The 21,042-nt window shown below is 44.0% G+C and overlaps 1 protein-coding gene across 1 annotated transcript; it reads left to right on the top strand.

Annotated features, from left to right (window-relative positions):
• Window positions 1–7,430: 7,430 nt before the first annotated feature.
• LOC120041320 (stonustoxin subunit beta-like) lies at window positions 7,431–7,904 on the top strand (the record flags this gene model as incomplete). Its single annotated transcript, XM_038986260.1, has 1 exon — window positions 7,431–7,904. A coding segment is annotated over one exon (474 nt), but the record flags the coding sequence as incomplete, so codon positions are not given.
• Between the last annotated feature and the right edge of the window lie 13,138 nt (window positions 7,905–21,042).

Genomic DNA, 21,042 nt, shown 5'->3' with positions numbered 1-21,042 from the left:
GTGTTGTTAAGAAGGTAGAAACTAGGGCCTGTAGGACCTGCCTTGTTGATAGTGTTGTTAAGAAGGTAGAGACTAGGACCTTTAGGACCTGCCTTGTTGATAGTGTTGTTAAGAAGGTAGAAACTAGGGCCTGTAGGACCTGCCTTGTTGATGGTGTTGTTAAGAAGGTAGAGACTAGGGCCTGTAGGACCTGCCTTGTTGACGGTGTTGTTAAGAATGTAGAAACTAGGGCCTGTAGGACCTGCCTGGTTGATAGTGTTGTTAAGAAGGTAGAAACTAGGGCCTGTAGGACCTGCCTTGTTGATGGTGTTGTTAAGAAGGTAGAGACTAGGGCCTGTAGGACCTGCCTTGTTGATAGTGCTGTTAAGAAGGTAGAAACTAGGGCCTGTAGGACCTGCCTTGTTGATAGTGTTGTTAAGAAGGTAGAAACTAGGGCCTGTAGGACATGCCTTGTTGATAGTGTTGTTAAGAAGGTAGAGACTAGGAACTGTAGGACCTGCCTTGTTGGTAGTGTTGTTAAGAAGGTAGAGACTAGGGCCTGTAGGACCTGCCTTGTTGGTAGTGTTGTTAAGAAGGTAGAAACTAGGGCCTGTAGGACCTGCCTTGTTGATGGTATTGTTAAGAAGGTAGAGACTAGGGCCTGTAGGACCTGCCTTGTTGATAGTGCTGTTAAGAAGGTAGAAACTAGGGCCTGTAGGACCTGCCTTGTTGATAGTGTTGTTAAGAAGGTAGAGACTAGGGCCTGTAGGACCTGCCTTGTTGATAGTGTTGTTAAGAAGGTAGAAACTAGGGCCTGTAGGACCTGCCTTGTTGATGGTGTTGTTAATTAATAAGGTAGAAACTAGGGCCTGTAGGACCTGCCTTGTTGATAGTGTTGTTAATAAGGTGAAACTAGGGCCTGTAGGACCTGCCTTGTTGATAGTGGTGTTAAGAAGGTAGAAACTAGGGCCTGTAGGACCTGCCTTGTTGATAGTGCTGTTAAGAAGGTAGAAACTAGGGCCTGTAGGACCTGCCTTGTTGATAGTGTTGTTAAGAAGGTAGAAACTAGGGCCTGTAGGACATGCCTTGTTGATGGTGTTGTTAAGAAGGTAGAGACTAGGGCCTGTAGGACCTGCCTTGTTGATAGTGTTGTTAAGAAGGTAGAAACTAGGGCCTGTAGGACCTGCCTTGTTGATAGTGTTGTTAAGAAGGTAGAAACTAGGGCCTGTAGGACCTGCCTTGTTGACGGTGTTGTTAAGAATGTAGAAACTAGGGCCTGTAGGACCTGCCTTGTTGATAGTGTTGTTAAGAAGGTAGAAACTAGGGCCTGTAGGACCTGCCTTGTTGATAGTGTTGTTAAGAAGGTAGAAACTAGGGCCTGTAGGACCTGCCTTGTTGATAGTGTTGTTAAGAAGGTAGAAACTAGGGCCTGTAGGACCTGCCTGGTTGATAGTGTTGTTAAGAAGGTAGAAACTAGGGCCTGTAGGACCTGCCTTGTTGATAGTGTTGTTAAGAACGTAGAAACTAGGGCCTGTAGGACCTGCCTTGTTGATGGTGCTGTTAAGAAGGTAGAAACTAGGACCTGTAGGACCTGCCTTGTTGATAGTGTTGTTAAGAAGGTAGAAACTAGGGCCTGTAGGACCTGCCTTGTTGATAGTGTTGTTAAGAAGGTAGAGACTAGAGCCTGTAGGACCTGCCTTGTTGATAGTGTTGTTAAGAAGGTAGAGACTAGGACCTTTAGGACCTGCCTTGTTGATAGTGTTGTTAAGAAGGTAGAAACTAGGGCCTGTAGGACCTGCCTTGTTGATGGTGTTGTTAAGAAGGTAGAGACTAGGGCCTGTAGGACCTGCCTTGTTGACGGTGTTGTTAAGAATGTAGAAACTAGGGCCTGTAGGACCTGCCTGGTTGATAGTGTTGTTAAGAAGGTAGAAACTAGGGCCTGTAGGACCTGCCTTGTTGATGGTGTTGTTAAGAATGTAGAAACTAGGGCCTGTAGGACCTGCCTGGTTGATAGTGTTGTTAAGAAGGTAGAAACTAGGGCCTGTAGGACCTGCCTTGTTGATAGTGCTGTTAAGAAGGTAGAAACTAGGGCCTGTAGGACCTGCCTTGTTGATAGTGTTGTTAAGAAGGTAGAAACTAGGGCCTGTAGGACATGCCTTGTTGATAGTGTTGTTAAGAAGGTAGAGACTAGGGCCTGTAGGACCTGCCTTGTTGGTAGTGTTGTTAAGAAGGTAGAAACTAGGGCATGTAGGACCTGCCTTGTTGATAGTGTTGTTAAGAAGGTAGAAACTAGGGCCTTTAGGACCTGCCTGGTTGATAGTGTTGTTAAGAAGGTAGAAACTAGGGCCTGTAGGACCTGCCTTGTTGATAGTGTTGTTAAGAAGGTAGAAACTAGGGCCTGTAGGACCTGCCTTGTTGATAGTGTTGTTAAGAACGTAGAAACTAGGGCCTGTAGGACCTGCCTGGTTGATAGTGTTGTTAAGAAGGTAGAAACTAGGGCCTGTAGGACCTGCCTTGTTGATGGTGCTGTTAAGAAGGTAGAAACTAGGACCTGTAGGACCTGCCTTGTTGATAGTGTTGTTAAGAAGGTAGAAACTAGGGCCTGTAGGACCTGCCTTGTTGATAGTGTTGTTAAGAAGGTAGAGACTAGGACCTTTAGGACCTGCCTTGTTGATAGTGTTGTTAAGAAGGTAGAAACTAGGGCCTGTAGGACCTGCCTTGTTGATGGTGTTGTTAAGAAGGTAGAAACTAGGGCCTGTAGGACCTGCCTTGTTGATGGTGTTGTTAAGAAGGTAGAGACTAGGGCCTGTAGGACCTGCCTTGTTGATGGTGTTGTTAAGAAGGTAGAAACTAGGGCCTGTAGGACCTGCCTTGTTGATAGTGGTGTTAAGAAGGTAGAAACTAGAGCCTGTAGGACCTGCCTTGTTGATAGTGTTGTTAAGAAGGTAGAAACTAGGGCCTGTAGGACCTGCCTGGTTGATGTTAAGAAGGCAGAGCAGCGCTTTATTATGGACAGACTTCTCCCCATCTTAGCTACTGTTGTATCAATATGTTTTGAACATGACAGTTTACAATCTAGTGTTACTCCAAACAGTTTAGTCATCTCAACTTGCTCAATTTCCACATGATTTATTACAAGATTTAATTGAGGTTTAAGTTTTAGTGAGTGATTTGTCCCAAATACAATGCTTTTAGTTTTTGAAATATTTAGGGCTAACTTATTCCTTGCTACCCACTCTGAAACTAACTGCAGCTCTTTGTTAATTGGGGAGGACAGGCTTGTAATGTCTGGAGGGGAATAAGTGGAATGGTATCAAACACGTGGTTTCCATGTGTTCCATTTCATTCACTCTGTTCCAGACATTATGAGAGGTTAAGTGTTGCAGTCATTTCAGTCGCTGACGTGTTGAGTCATCCACATACATAGACACACTGGCCTTACTCAAAGCCAGTGGCATGTTGAGTCATCCACATACATAGACACTCTGGCCTTACTCAAAGTGGCATGTTGAGTCATCTACATACATAGACACACTGGCCTTACTCAAAGTGGCATGTTGAGTCATCTACATACATAGACACACTGGCCTTACTCAAAGTGGCATGTTGAGTCATCTACATACATAGACACACTGGCCTTACTCAAAGCCAGTGACATGTTGAGTCATCCACATACATAGACACACTGGCCTTACTCAAAGCCAGTGACATGTTGAGTCATCCACATACATAGACACACTGGCCTTACTCAAAGCCAGTGGCATGTTGAGTCATCTACATACATAGACACACTGGCCTTACTCAAAGCCAGTGGCATGTTGAGTCATCCACATACATAGACACACTGGCTTTACTCAAAGTGGCATGTTGAGTCATCCACATACATAGACACACTGGCCTTACTCAAAGTGGCATGTTGAGTCATCTACATACATAGACACACTGGCCTTACTCAAAGTGGCATGTTGAGTCATCCACATACATAGACACACTGGCCTTACTCAAAGCCAGTGGCATGTTGAGTCATCTACATACATAGACACACTGGCCTTACTCAAAGCCAGTGGCATGTTGAGTCATCTACATACATAGACACACTGGCCTTACTCAAAGCCAGTGGCATGTTGAGTCATCCACATACATAGACACACTGGTCTTACTCAAAGCCAGTGCCATGTCGTTAGTAAAAATGTAAATAAAATAATATAAAAAATAAAAACCTGTTCCCTCAATGACTAACTGTTCACCAGATCCACATGTGTTTACCAGACACACATAGTCCACACCATATGTGTTTGGACAATGAAGCTTACAGTTTTACATTTGGTGCTATGCTCCAGCATTTTGGATTTGAGATAGAATGTTTCATATTAGGTGACAGTACAGAATGTCACCTTTTATTTAAAGGTATTCATACATATATACACTGCTCAAAAAAATAAAGGGAACACTAAAATAACACATCCTAGATCTGAATGAATGAAATATTCTTATTAAATACTTTTTTCTTTACATAGTTGAATGTGCTGACAACAAAATCACACAAAAATTATCAATGGAAATCATTAACCTTTAATTTGAGGTTAATGGTGAGAGGTTAGCATGTTTTGTTGTAACCTCTGTTATTGGTAATGGTGAGAGGTCAGTATGTTTTGTTGTAGCCTCTGTTATTGGTAATGGTGAGAGGTTAGCATGTTTTGTTGTAGTCTCTGTTATTGGTAATGGTGAGAGGTTAGCATGTTTTGTTGTAGTCTCTGTTATTGGTAATGGTGAGAGGTTAGCATGTTTTGTTGTAGCCTCTGTTATTGGTAATGGTGAGAGGTTAGCATGTTTTGTTGTAGCCTCTGTTATTGGTAATGGTGAGAGGTTAGCATGTTTTGTTGTAGCCTCTGTTATTGGTAATGGTGAGAGGTTAGCATGTTTTGTTGTAGTCTCTGTTGTTGGTAATGGTGAGAGGTTAGCATGTTTTGTTATAGCCTCTGTTATTGGTAATGGTGAGAGGTTAGCATGTTTTGTTGTAGCCTCTGTTATTGGTAATGGTGAGAGGTTAGCATGTTTTGTTGTATCCTCTGTTATTGGTAATGGTGAGAGGTTAGTATGTTTTGTTGTAGTCTCTGTTATTGGTAATGGTGAGAGGTTAGCATGTTTTGTTGTAGCCTCTGTTATTGGTAATGGTGAGAGGTTAGCATGTTTTGTTGTAGTCTCTGTTATTGGTAATGGTGAGAGGTTAGTATGTTTTGTTGTAGCCTCTGTTATTGGTAATGGTGAGAGGTTAGCATGTTTTGTTGTATCCTCTGTTATTGGTAATGGTGAGAGGTTAGTATGTTTTGTTGTAGTCTCTAACTTTCTCCCTCATTATTATTCATGATTCATTAATTAATTTATTATTTCTTAATCATGGCATCATCAGGATTAATTTAGTAGTGTTTAGAAACATGTTATCTACTCACTTAGACAGAAGATTAAAACACAACCCAAAACACAACCAAAACAATCTGCAAATGCAACCAATGAGTTTGGAACCAAATACTACACTTTTGACTACTTTAATACACTATAAGTTAATTGATCAGAATATTTACGACTTCTTCAAATTATCAAAGTATGGAGGGACTAGATACATAAAGTGCTTTTATTTCTAAATGGTGAAACAGATATGTATTAAAATACCCTGAAATAAAAGGTGACATTATATACTGTCACCTCATATGAAACATTTGATCTGAAATCCAAAATGTTGGAGTATAGAGTCACATTTAAAATGTTAGCTTCACTGTCAAAATAGATATGGTGTGGACTGTATACTCTACAATCTAAATCTGATACCTCACTGTCTGTCTTTTGACTGATACTGCTTTTTAAACTGGTCTGGTCAGTCTACTCAAATATTTGTACTATACATGTTTCTATCTGCAGTCAATACTTTAATAATTTGTCATTTCTAATAATGATACATTTTTTATAAATAGATATGGCAGGTTTCAAGACACTGATATATCTGAATATGTTAAAAAAATATATACTGCCACTATTTTCACCACCAAAGAATAACAGTGTGATTTTAATATGATTTGACTCTTTGCAGGCTGTCAGGCTGTCTAGTCACAGAGGAAGGCTGTGCTTCTCTGGTGTCAGCTCTGAGGTCAAACCCCTCACACCTGAGAGAGCTGGACCTGAGCTACAATCACCCAGGAGACTCAGGAGTCAGACTGCTCTCTGCTGGACTGGAGGATCCACACTGCAGACTGGAGAAACTCAAGTATGTAGAGGGTTTATGTCAATGTTCATATCAGACATGTTGGACTTATCAGGCTAGTTAAGACAAACATTCTGACCACCACTTGGACAAAGTTATATGGTGACTGTGTGTGTGTGTGTGTGTGTGTGTGTGTGTGTGTGTGTGTGTGTGTGTGTGTGTGTGTGTGTGTGTGTGTCCAGTGTGTGTAGTGTGTGTGTCCAGTGACAATCTCTCAATGACAACCACTGGACACACACACAAATGACACACACACACACTTGCTTGAAGTTATGCTGACTGTGTGTGTGTCTTGTGTTTGTGTGTCCAGTGTGTGTGTTCAGTGTGTGTGTGTTTCCTGTGTGTGTGTGTGTGTGTGTGTGTGTGTGTGTGTGTGTGTGTGTGTGTGTGTGAGTTTGTGTATCACTCAATGACTGTCTGTTCTTCTGCTTACCGCTACAGTGTGGAACATGGTGGAGAGGAACACACTAGACTCATACACACACACACACACACACACACACACACACACACACACACACACACACACACACCCATGACACACACATACTGGACACACATACACACTGGTCACACACACTCTGGACACTGTGTGTGTGTCCAGTGTGAGTGTGTGTGTGTGTGTGTGTGTGTGTGTGTGTGTGTATGTGTGTGTTCAGGTGTATCCCTCAATGACTGTCTGTTCTTCTGCTTACCGCTACAGTGTGGAACATGGTGGAGAGAACACAATGAAACCTGGGCTTAGAAAATGTGAGTGTTGACTGCTGTGAAGAATATGACTAAGAATAAGTCTTAATTCAAGTTAAGTCAAAGTCAAAGACCACCATCATTACTTACTTGGTCATATTAAATATCAGCTGTAGTTCTACAGAAGCAGAAATCAGGGACACCAACGTTTACAAAGAGTTGCTTTGACAATGTGTGTGTGTGTGTGTGTGTGTGTGTGTGTGTGTGTGTGTGTGTGTGTGTGTGTGTTGTGTGTGTGTAATTAATGTGAATAAGTGTGTTTTATATTACCATACAGTATAACATATGATCATTCAACAAGTCTCAAGTTACCTTAACTTCTCCTTTTGATACCTAGAAACATCTACATTAAATGAATTAGTGAAAAGTGAGTTAACATTCTAATGTGAATGATGATGATTTCTAATATTGTGTCTGGTTTCGTCCATCAGATGTCTGTGATCTCACACTGGACCCAAACACAGTAAACAGACGCCTCTCTCTGTCTGAGGAGAACAGAAAGGTGACATGTAGGACAGAGGAGCAGCCGTATCCTGATCACCCAGAGAGATTTGTGGACTGGAGACAGGTGTTGTGTAGAGAGGGTCTGACTGGGCGCTGTTACTGGGAGGCAGAGTGGAGTGGGAGAGGGGCTGATATAGGAGTGACATATAAAGGAATCAACAGGAGAGGATCGGTTAATGACTGTTGTCTTGGATACAATGACACGTCCTGGAGTCTGGTCTGCTCTGACGACCGTTACAGAGCCAGGCACAATAATAATCCCACTACCATAGCCGTCCCCTCCTCCAGCTCCCACAGAGTAGGAGTGTATCTGGACTGTCCAGCCGGCACTCTGTCCTTCTATAGAGCCTCCTCTGATACACTGACCCACCTGATCACAGTCACCTCCACATTCACTGAGCCCCTCTATCCAGGGTTTAGGGTTTATGATGTTGACTCCTCAGTGTCCCTGAAATAATAACACACACTGGACACATACACAGGACACACACACTCACACTGGACACTCAAACACACACACTCACACACAGCGGACACACACACCGGGGACACACACACACTCACACACATTCACAGCGGGGACACATATATTTTACTGTTTGTGTTTGTACCACAGGAGGTTGGTGGGACCTTAATTGGGGAGGACAGGCTTGTAATGTCTGGAGGGGAATAAGTGGAATGGTATCAAACACGTGGTTTCCATGTGTTCCATTTCATTCACTCTGTTCCAGACATTATTATGAGCCGTCCTCCCCTCAGCAGCCTCCTCTGGTATGTACTGTCCTATATGTGAGAGAGCTCCAACAAGGAATTACAATGTATGTATTACTTTTAATACCTGCAAATGGCAAATAAACTACTTGAACTCCTTATGAATGTCTGCAGCCGACTAGGCTGTTGGCGTCTGACAAGAGGTGAAAATATTACAGGAATATTCTGCAAATGTTGATGAAGACGTCACTCAATCCACCCAAAACAACATGCAGTCTTTCCACAAGACTCCCATGAAGTTATAGTGTGACGTTATGAGTTGACGTTAAAGTAACATTCTCAGAACATACTGCACTTGTTTTATACTGTTTTAGATGGATCCTCTGTTTAAACATTTAAACTCTCTTACAATAACACCGTTAAAATACCAATGTGATCATTTGTTGTACGTCTTTTATGTTGAATAACAAATAGTACAATTATATATGGACATACTCTCCACATACGCTCCTGATGTCACAGGAAGGCCATAAAGATCATCAAGGACAACAACCACCCGAGCCACTGCCTGTTCACCCCGCTATCATCCAGAAGGCGAGGTCAGTACAGGTGCATCAAAGCAGGGACCGAGAGACTGAAAAACAGCTTCTATCTCAAGGCCATCAGACTGTTAAACAGCCACCACTAATATTTAGTGGCCGCTGTCAACATACTGACTCAACTCCAGACACTTTAATAATGGAAATGGATGGAAATTGATGTAATGTATCACTAGCCACTTTAAACAATGCCACTTAATATAATGTTTACATACCCTACATTACTCATCTCATATGTACAGACTGTACACTATACCATCTACTGCATCTTGCCTATGCCGTTCTGTACCATCACTCATTCATATATCTTTATGTACATATTCTTTATCCCTTTACACTTGCGTGTATAAGGTAGTAGTTGTGGAATTGTTAGGTTAGATTACTAGTTGGTTATTACTGCATTGTCGGAACTAGAAGCACAAGCATTTCGCTACACTCGCATTAACATCTGCTAACCATGTGTATGTGACAAATTAATTTTGATTTTATTTTATTTTGTTGTACAAGTATACAATAATATATTGTACTTTTCATAATAAAACATACTTGAAACGAGAAAAGGCATGTTAATTGTGAAAACCATTTCGTTTTTGATTTTACATTGCCTCTGCCAGTCGCAGGTTGACCTTTGTCATGGATCTTGACCTGGAGGCATAACTGCACGATTTCCTCCAGATATTAAGACAGCTGCAAAGTCAAAATTGGCTGTAGGATTAAGATCAGATGTTATTACTTTGTGCCTGTTCCAGCTAGTGACCTCTTTGCTGAACTGCCTCCAGGGCAACATTCATGACAATAAATACCGACCTGCCTCCCAGTCATCCCCTCCTTATCTTTACAAGGCTGCAGAACATGCAAGCTAGTGATGTGGGGGTTATCTCATAACCCTCAGTCCCCAGGTGGGTAGATGGCAGGTTGTATAAAGAGAAGCTAGTGATGTGGGGGTTCTCTCATAACCCTCAGTCCCCAGGTGGGTAGATGGCAGGTTGAATAAAGAGAAGCTAGTGATGTGGGGGTTCTCTCATAACCCTCAGTCCCCAGGTGGGTAGATGGCAGGTTGAATTAAGAGAAGCTAGTGATGTGGGGGTTCTCTCATAACCCTCAGTCCCCAGGTGGGTAGATGGCAGGTTGAATAAAGAGAAGCTAGTGATGTGGGGGTTCTCTCATAACCCTCAGTCCCCAGGTGGGTAGATGGCAGGTTGAATAAAGAGAAGCTAGTGATGTGGGGGTTCTCTCATAACCCTCAGTCCCCAGGTGGGTAGATGGCAGGTTGAATTAAGAGAAGCTAGTGATGTGGAGGTTCTCTCATAACCCTCAGTCCCCAGGTGGGTAGATGGCAGGTTGTATAAAGAGAAGCTAGTGATGTGGGGGTTCTCTCATAACCCTCAGTCCCCAGGTGGGTAGATGGCAGGTTGAATAAAGAGAAGCTAGTGATGTGGGGGTTCTCTCATAACCCTCAGTCCCCAGGTGGGTAGATGGCAGGTTGTATAAAGAGAAGCTAGTGATGTGGGGGTTCTCTCATAACCCTCAGTCCCCAGGTGGGTAGATGGCAGGTTGAATAAAAAGAAGCTAGTGATGTGGGGGTTCTCTCATAACCCTCAGTCCCCAGGTGGGTAGATGGCAGGTTGTATAAAGAGAAGCTAGTGATGTGGGGGTTCTCTCATAACCCTCAGTCCCCAGGTGGGTAGATGGCAGGCTGTATAAAGAGATGCTAGTGATGTGGGGGTTCTCTCATAACCCTCAGTCCCCAGGTGGGTAGATGGCAGGTTGTATAAAGAGAAGCTAGTGATGTGGGGGTTCTCTCATAACCCTCAGTCCCCAGGTGGGTAGATGGCAGGTTGTATAAAGAGAAGCTAGTGATGTGGGGGTTCTCTTATAACCCTCAGTCCCCAGGTGGGTAGATGGCAGGTTGAATAAAGAGAAGCTAGTGATGTGGGGGTTCTCTCATAACCCTCAGTCCCCAGGTGGGTAGATGGCAGGTTGAATAAAGAGAAGCTGGTGATGTGGGGGTTCTCTCATAACCCTCAGTCCCCAGGTGGGTAGATGGCAGGTTGTATAAAGAGAAGCTAGTGATGTGGGGGTTCTCTCATAACCCTCAGTCCCCAGGTGGGTAGATGGCAGGTTGAATAAAGAGAAGCTAGTGATGTGGGGGTTCTCTCATAACCCTCAGTCCCCAGGTGGGTAGATGGCAGGTTGAATAAAGAGAAGCTAGTGATGTGGGGGTTCTCTCATAACCCTCAGTCCCCAGGTGGGTAGATGGCAGGTTGTATAAAGAGAAGCTAGTGATGTGGGGGTTCTCTCATAACCCTCAGTCCCCAGGTGGGTAGATGGCAGGTTGTATAAAGAGAAGCTAGTGATGTGGGGGTTCTCTCATAACCCTCAGTCCCCAGGTGGGTAGATGGCAGGTTGTATAAAGAGAAGCTAGTGATGTGGGGGTTCTCTCATAACCCTCAGTCCCCAGGTGGGTAGATGGCAGGTTGAATAAAGAGAAGCTAGTGATGTGGGGGTTCTCTCATAACCCTCAGTCCCCAGGTGAGTAGATGGCAGGTTGAATAAAGAGAAGCTAGTGATGTGGGGGTTCTCTCATAACCCTCAGTCCCCAGGTGAGTAGATGGCAGGTTGAATAAAGAGAAGCTAGTGATGTGGGGGTTCTCTCATAACCCTCAGTCCCCAGGTGGGTAGATGGCAGGTTGAATAAATAGAAAACAATAGGCTACATAAAACAATCCATAAATGTATAATTATCGTGCCATTTACACAAAACATTAAGGACTCCTTTCTTTCAATGACAGACTGACCAGGTGAATCCAGGTGAAAGCAATGATACCTTAATGATGTCACTTGCAGATGAAGGGGACGGGACAGGTTAAAGAAGGATTTTTAAGCCTGGAGACAATTGAGACATGGATTGTGTCTGTGTGCCATGCAGAGGGTGAATGGGCAAGACAACAGATTGAAGAGCCTTTGAACGAGGTATGGTAGTAGGTACCAGGCGCACCAGTTTGTGTCATGAACTGCAATGTTGCTGGGTTTTTCATGCTCATGTTCCACCACCCAAAGGACGTCGAGCCAACTGGACAACTGTGGGAAGCATTGGAGTCAACATGGGCCAGTACCCCTGTGGAACACTTTCAACACCTTGTAGAATCCATGCCCCGATGAATTGAGGCTGTTCTGAGGACAAATGTGAGGGGGAGGGGGGGGCATGACTCAATGTTAGGAAGGCATCCTTAATATCTAGTCCACTCAGTGTATAACCTGTAGACTACACTGCTCAGTTAGAGTAATATCTAGTCCACTCAGTGTATAACCTGTAGACTACACTGCTCAGTTAGAGTAATATCTAGTCCACTCAGTGTATAACCTGTAGACTACACTGCTCAGTTAGAGTAATATCTAGTCCACTCAGTGTATAACCTATAGACTACACTGCTCAGTTAGAGTAATATCTAGTCCACTCAGTGTATAACCTATAGACTACACTGCTCAGATAGAGTAATATCTAGTCCACTCAGTGTATAACCTGTAGGCTACACTGCTCAGTTAGAGTAATATCTAGTCCACTCAGTGTATAACCTGTAGACTACACAGCTCAGTTAGAGTAATATCTAGTCCACTCAGTGTATAAACTGTAGACTACACTGCTCAGTAAGAGTAATATCTAGTCCACTAAGTGTATAACCTATAGGCTACACTGCTCAGTTAGAGTAATATCTAGTCCACTCAGTGTATAACCTGTAGGCTACACTGCTCAGTTAGAGTAATATCTAGTCCACTCAGTGTATAACCTGTAGACTACACTGCTCAGTTAGAGTAATATCTAGTCCACTCAGTGTATACCCTGTAGGCTACACTGCTCAGTTAGACTAATATCTAGTCCACTCAGTGTATAACCTATAGACTACACTGCTCAGTTAGAGTAATATCTAGTCCACTCAGTGTATAACCTATAGGCTACACTGCTCAGTTAGAGTAATATCTAGTCCACTCAGTGTATAACCTGTAGACTACACTGCTCAGTTAGAGTAATATCTAGTCCACTCAGTGTATAACCTGTAGACTACACTGCTCAGTTAGAGTAATATCTAGTCCACTCAGTGTATAACCTGTAGACTACACTGCTCAGTTAGAGTAATATCTAGTCCACTCAGTGTGTAACCTGTAGGCTACACTGCTCAGTTAGAGGCCGACTGTTAAGGTGCCTCTTTATCAGCATCGTAAAAGCTGATAGTGTTTCAACCACATCAAATATACATCCAAGTCAAACTGAAATCTGATCAGAAACATGTTGGGTCTTTTACAATGAAGATTGGCCACTAGATTATTACCAGTTTATGTTCATAACTAAAACTTCCCCTCATTTTAACATTCTGTCATAAAGAACACATTCAAATTAGTAACTACAATAAAAAAACAGTTTTCCATCTCACAAGGTTAAATAAAGAAATGACTATAATAAGTGCCTATTAAAGAATAGGTTATGGTCCGTTTTAAATATTATCGATTATGTTTGTTAAAAACAACCTGAGGATTGATATAAAAAACATTTGACATGTTTCTACAACCATAACGGATACTTTTTGTAATTTTCGGAACACGGCTTTTGTTTTCTGAACATAACACGCAACCCAAATGGCGTTTTCTTGTGATAAAGGTAGTATTTATCGAACAAAAAGAACATTTGTTGTGTAACTGGGAGTCTGGTGAGTGGAAACATCCGAAGATTATCAAAGGTAAGCGATTAATTTTATTGCTTTTCTGACTTTCGTGACCATGCTAATTTGGGGCTAGCTGTTGTAGCATTGATTGATACACTCACAAAAGCTTAAATTTCTTTAGCTGTAAAGCATTTTTTCAAAATCTGACACGATAGGTGGATTAACAACAAGCTAAGCTGTGTTTTGGTATATTTCACTTGTGATTGCATGATTATAAATATTTTTATGCATTTGGCGCCCTGCAATTCTAGCGGTTGCTTAGGAAAGTGATCCCGTAAAAGGGATCCGTAGCGCAGAGAAGTTAAAAAGATGGACCTGGCTGACATGGACTGTTTCCTCACCTTATTCTCCTTGTGGATCCACAGACACAGAGACTGATATGAAACATACATACAAGGGGAAAGGATCCACAGACACAGAGACTGATATGAAACATACATACAAGGGGAAGGATCCACAGACACAGAGACTGATATGAAACATACATACAAGGGGAAAGGATCCACAGAGACTGATATGAAACATACATACAGGGGGAAAGGATCCACAGACACAGAGACTGATATGAAACATACATACAAGGGGAAAGGATCCACAGACACAGAGACTGATATGAAACATACATACAAGGGGAAAGGATCCACAGACACAGAGACTGATATGAAACATACATACAAGGGGAAAGGATCCACAGAGACTGATATGAAACATACATACAAGGGAAAAGGATCCACAGAGGCTGATATGAAACATACATACAAGGGGAAAGAATCCACAGACACAGAGACTGATATGAAACATACATACAAGGGGAAAGAATCCACAGACACAGAGGCTGATATGAAACATACGTACAAGGGGAAAGGATCCACAGACACAGAGGCTGATATGAAACATACATACAAGGGGAAAGGATCCACAAGAGACTGATATGAAACATACATACAAGGGGGAAGGATCCACAGACACAGAGGCTGATATGAAACATACATACAAGGGTAAAGGATCCACAGAGACTGATATGAAACATACATACAAGGGGAAAGGATCCAGACACAGAGACTGATATGAAACATACATACAAGGGGAAAGGATCCACAGACACAGAGACTGATATGAAACATACATACAAGGGGAAAGGATCCACAGACACAGAGACTGATATGAAACATACATACAAGGGGAAAGGATCCACAGACACAGAGGCTGATATGAAACATACATACAAGGGGAAAGGATCCACAGACACAGAGGCTGATATGAAACATACATACAAGGGGAAAGGATCCACAGAGACTGATATGAAACATACATACAAGGGGAAAGGATCCACAGACACAGAGGCTGATATGAAACATACATACAAGGGGAAAGGATCCACAGAGACTGATATGAAACATACATACAAGGGGAAAGGATCCACAGACACAGAGGCTGATATGAAACATACATACAAGGGGAAAGGATCCACAGAGACTGATATGAAACATACATACAAGGGGAAAGGATCCACAGACACAGAGACTGATGATCTTTCTGCACATCTCTTTATTTACAATGCCGGTTGCCATGGTTAACACAAACATGGGTCATTAAGTGCTACCTGAATTGACTCAGAATAGTAACATAAGTCTAGTCCTACAGTGAGGTCAAAGAGAGGTCAAACAGGTGTGTGTGTTAGTCAGATTACCCAGTGTCCACAGCAACACTATTGATGATTCTCTACTCCCAGTGTACGTGATGTCAAACAGGTGTGTGTGTTAGTCAGATTACCCAGTGTCCACAGCAACACTATTGATGATTCTCTACTCCCAGTGTACGTGGTGTCAAACAGGTGTGTGTGTTAGTCAGATTACCCAGTGTCCACAGCAACACTATTGATGATTCTCTACTCCCAGTGTACGTGGTGTCAAACAGGTGTGTGTGTTAGTCAGATTACCCAGTGTCCACAGCAACACTATTGATTAGTCCTACAGTATCACAGAGAGGTCAAACAGGTGTGTGTGTTAGTCAGATTACCCAGTGTCCACAGCAACACTATTGATTAGTCCTACAGTATCACAGAGAGGTCAAACAGGTGTGTGTGTTAGTCAGATTACCCAGTGTCCACAGCAACACTATTGATTATTCTCTACTCCCAGTGTACGTGGTGTCAAACAGGTGTGTGTGTTAGTCAGATTACCCAGTGTCCACAGCAACACTATTGATGGTCATCGGTCCCGTGTGGCTCAGTTGGTAGAGCATGGCGCTTGCAACGCCAGGGTTGTGGGTTCATTCCCCACGGGGGGACCAGGATGAATATGTATGAACTTTCCAATTTGTAAGTCGCTCTGGATAAGAGCGTCAGCTAAATGACTTAAATGTAAATGTAATGTAAATGTAAATTATTCTCTACTCCCAGTGTACGTGGTGTACTATGGTCTTAGCAACCCATTACCATTATTTACCATGACGTCTGTATGAAAAGTCACCTGACCATCGAGTCTTGAAGTGTTAATACTTTCTGGGTCTTGTCAGAGCTGGACATTAAAACTGTCTCTTCCCTTATTGAAATGGTGAATAAAGGAACATAATGCTTTCACTTTCAATGAAGACAAAATGAAGAAACGTTTAGAGAGTTAATGTATGATTTAATACGGCCTGTATCTCTGTATTACAGCACGTCAAATAAAGATGAGTGGAAACAGGAAGTGTGACTTCTTTCCCTAATGTGGACATTGGAGACATGACTCTGATCATTCTCCTGTATACTGTTCCTGTAATAGTGGAGACATGACTCTGATCATTCTCCTGTATACTGTTCCTGTAATAGTGGAGACATGACTCTGATCATTCTCCTGTATAGATACTGTTCCTGTAATAGTGGAGACATGACTCTGATCATTCTCCTGTATAGATACTGTTCCTGTAATAGTGGAGACATGACTCTGATCATTCTCCTGTATAGGTACTGTTCCTGTAATAGAGGAGACATGACTCTGATCATTCTCCTGTATAGATACTGTTCCTGTAATAGTGGAGACATGACTCTGATCATTCTCCTGTAATAGTGGAGACATGACTCTGATCATTCTCCTGTATACTGTTCCTGTAATAGTGGAGACATGACTCTGATCATTCTCCTGTATAGATACTGTTCCTGTAATAGTGGAGACATGACTCTGACCATTCTCCTGTATAGATACTGTTCCTGTAATAGTGGAGACATGACTCTGATCATTCTCCTGTATAGATACTGTTCCTGTAATAGTGGAGACATGACTCTGATCATTCTCCTGTATAGGTACTGTTCCTGTAATAGTGGAGACATGAGTCTGATCATTCTCCTGTATAGATACTGTTCCTGTAATAGTGGAGACATGACTCTGATCATTCTGCTGTATAGATACTGTTCCTGTAATAGTGGAGACATGACTCTGATCATTCTGCTGTATAGATACTGTTCCTGTAATAGTGGAGACATGACTCTGATCATTCTCCTGTATAGATACTGTTCCTGTAATAGTGGAGACGTGACTCTGATCATTCTGCTGTATAGATACTGTTCCTGTTATAGTGGAGACATGACTCTGATCATTCTCCTGTATAGATACTGTTCCTGTAATAGTGGAGACATGACTCTGATCATTCTCCTGTATAGATACTGTTCCTGTAATAGTGGAGACATGACTCTGATCATTCTCCTGTATAGATACTGATCCTGTAATAGTGGAGACGTGACTCTGATCATTCTCCTGTATAGATACTGTTCCTGTAATAGTGGAGACGTGACTCTGATCATTCTCCTGTATAGATACTGTTCCTGTAATAGTGGAGACATGACTCTGATCATTCTCCTGTATAGATACTGTTCCTGTAATAGTGGGTTATAGACTGGTCCCGTTACTGCTATGAATTGAATGCCACATTTCATATGTCTCTTATTACCAGTTAGCAGAGTACCTTCTACGAGGGGAGAACATGCATTTCTCTACACAACTGGAACACCTGGACCAAATGCCCCGTATAAAGTCCTGCACTTGATGCTGAGCATCCATTCATAATCATGGCAGCATCAACATGAATGTAGAAGTGTCCAGAAACATCTTCTATTCTTACTGACAATACAAGTGAAGGGACTTAAATGACAGGACATTATTCACCATTCCGTTTCTATAAGGTAACACATACTCTAAAACAAAACCAAGACAAACTGCAAAGGCATTCAACAAGTTTGTAGAATTACAAACTTTATGTAGTTAATCACTGCAGGCATGGAATATGGGACCAAATACTAAAGGTGAGATTGTCTGGAAGACCAACAAAGTCCCCTGTCCCCGAGGTGAAGAGGACACCTCCAGTCTATGGGTCTGGTCCCCTGACCAGGATGGAAACTAATACCTCCAGTCTATGGGTCTGGTCCCCTGACCAGGATGGAAACTAATACCTCCAGTCTATGGGTCTGGTCCCCTGGCCAGGATGGAAACTAATACCTCCAGTCTATGGGTCTGGTCCCCTGACCAGGATGGAAACTAATACCTCCAGTCTATGGGTCTGGTCCCCTGGCCAGGATGGAAACTAATACCTCCAGTCTATTGGTCTGGTCCCCTGGCTTGGAAACTAATACCTCCAGTTGATGGGTCTGGTCCCCTGACCAGGATGGAAACTAATCCCTCCAGTCTATGGGTCTGGTCCCCTGACCAGGATGGAAACTAATACCTCCAGTCTATGGGTCTGGTCCCCTGGCCAGGATATAAACTAATACCTCCAGTCTATGGGTCTGGTCCCCTGGCCAGGATGGAAACTCATACCTCCAGTCTATGGGTCTGGTCCCCTGGCCAGGATGGAAACTAATACCTCCAGTCTATGGGTCTGGTCCCCTGGCCAGGATATAAACTAATACCTCCAGTCTATGGGTCTGGTCCCCTGACCAGGATGGAAACTAATCCCTCCAGTCTATGGGTCTGGTCCCCTGACCAGGATGGAAACTAATACCTCCAGTCTATGGGTCTGGTCCCCTGACCAGGATGAAAACTAATACCTCCAGTCTATGGGTCTGGTCTCCTGGCCAGGATGGAAACTAATCCCTCCAGTCTATGGGTCTGGTCCCCTGACCAGGATGGAAACTAATACCTCCAGTCTATGGGTCTGGTCCCCTGTCCAGGATGGAAACTAATACCTCCAGTCTATGGGTCTGGTCCCCTGGCCAGGATGGAAACTAATAACTCCAGTCTATGGGTCTGGTCCACTGGCCAGGATGGAAACTAATACCTCCAGTCTATGGGTCTGGTCCCCTGGCCAGGATGGAAACTAATACCTCCAGTCTATGGGTCTGGTCCCCTGTCCAGGATGGAAACTAATACCTCCAGTCTATGGGTCTGGTCCCCTGACCAGGATGGAAACTAATACCTCCAGTCTATGGGTCTGGTCCCCTGACCAGGATGGAAACTAATACCTCCAGTCTATGGGTCTGGTCCCCTGACCAGGATGGAAACTAATACCTCCAGTCTATGGGTCTGGTCCCCTGGCCAGGATGGAAACTAATACCTCCAGTCTATGGGTCTGGTCCCCTGACCAGGATGGAAACTAATACCTCGAGTCTATGGGTCTGGTCCCCTGGCCAGGATGGAAACTAATACCTCCAGTCTATGGGTCTGGTCCCCTGTCCAGGATGGAAACTAACCCCTCCAGTCTATGGGTCTGGTCCCCTGACCAGGATGGAAACTAATACCTCCAGTCTATGGGTCTGGTCCCCTGGCCAGGATGGAAACTAATACCTCCAGGCTATGGGTCTGGTCCCCTGACCAGGATGGAAACTAACCCCTCCAGTCTATGGGTCTGGTCCCCTGACCAGGATGGAAACTAATACCTCCAGTCTATGGGTCTGGTCCCCTGGCCAGGATGGAAACTAACACCTCCAGTCTATGGGTCTGGTCCCCTGACCAGGATGGAAACTAATACCTCCAGTCTATGGGTCTGGTCCCCTGGCCAGGATGGAAACTAACCCCTCCAGTCTATGGGTCTGGTCCCCTGGCCAGGATGGAAACTAACCCCTCCAGTCTATGGGTCTGGTCCCCTGGCCAGGATGGAAACTAACCCCTCCAGTTTATGGGTCTGGTCCCCTGGCCGTGATTGGAAACTAATATCTCCAGTCTATGGGTCTGGTCCCCTGACCGTGATTGGAAACTAATATCTCCAGTCTATGGGTCTGGTCCCCTGGCCAGGATGGAAACTAATATCTCCAGTCTATGGGTCTGGTCCCCTGACCGTGATTGGAAACTAATACCTCCAGTCTATGGGTCTGGTCCCCTGGCCAGGATGGAAACTAATACCTCCAGTCTATGGGTCTGGTCCCCTGACCGTGATTGGAAACTAATACCTCCAGTCTATGGGTCTGGTCCCCTGACCGTGATTGGAAACTAATATCTCCAGTCTATGGGTCTGGTCCCCTGACCGTGATTGGAAACTAATACCTCCAGTCTATGGGTCTGGTCCCCTGGCCAGGATGGAAACTAATACCTCCAGTCTATGGGTCTGGTCCCCTGACCGTGATTGGAAACTAATACCTCCAGTCTATGGGTCTGGTCCCCTGACCGTGATTGGAAACTAATATCTCCAGTCTATGGGTCTGGTCCCCTGACCGTGATTGGAAACTAATACCTCCAGTCTATGGGTCTGGTCCCCTGGCCAGGATGGAAACTAATACCTCCAGTCTATGGGTCTGGTCCCCTGGCCAGGATGGAAACTAATACCTCCAGTCTATGGGTCTGGTCCCCTGGCCAGGATGGAAACTAATATCTCCAGTCTATGGGTCTGGTCCCCTGACCGTGATTGGAAACTAATACCTCCAGTCTATGGGTCTGGTCCCCTGGCCAGGATGGAAACTAATACCTCCAGTCTATGGGTCTGGTCCCCTGGCCAGGATGGAAACTAATACCTCCAGTCTATGGGTCTGGTCCCCTGGCCAGGATGGAAACTAATACCTCCAGTCTATGGGTCTGGTCCCCTGACCAGGATGGAAACTAACCCCTCCAGTCTATGGGTCTGGTCCCCTGACCAGGATGGAAACTAATACCTCCAGTCTATGGGTCTGGTCCCCTGGCCAGGATGGAAACTAATACCTCCAGTCTATGGGTCTGGTCCCCTGGCCAGGATGGAAACTAATATCTCCAGTCTATGGGTCTGGTCCCCTGACCGTGATTGGAAACTAATACCTCCAGTCTATGGGTCTGGTCCCCTGGCCAGGATGGAAACTAATACCTCCAGTCTATGGGTCTGGTCCCCTGGCCAGGATGGAAACTAATACCTCCAGTCTATGGGTCTGGTCCCCTGGCCAGGATGGAAACTAATACCTCCAGTCTATGGGTCTGGTCCCCTGACCAGGATGGAAACTAACCCCTCCAGTCTATGGGTCTGGTCCCCTGACCAGGATGGAAACTAATACCTCCAGTCTATGGGTCTGGTCCCCTGGCCAGGATGGAAACTAATACCTCCAGTCTATGGGTCTGGTCCCCTGACCAGGGCCAGATATTAGATAAGGGTGAAATCA

The sequence above is a fragment of the Salvelinus namaycush genome, unplaced genomic scaffold, assembly GCF_016432855.1.
Source record: "Salvelinus namaycush isolate Seneca unplaced genomic scaffold, SaNama_1.0 Scaffold44, whole genome shotgun sequence".
NCBI lineage: Eukaryota > Metazoa > Chordata > Actinopteri > Salmoniformes > Salmonidae > Salvelinus > Salvelinus namaycush.
The sequence above is the reverse complement of the archived record's forward strand: the minus strand, read 5'-3'. Positions and strand labels throughout refer to the sequence as shown.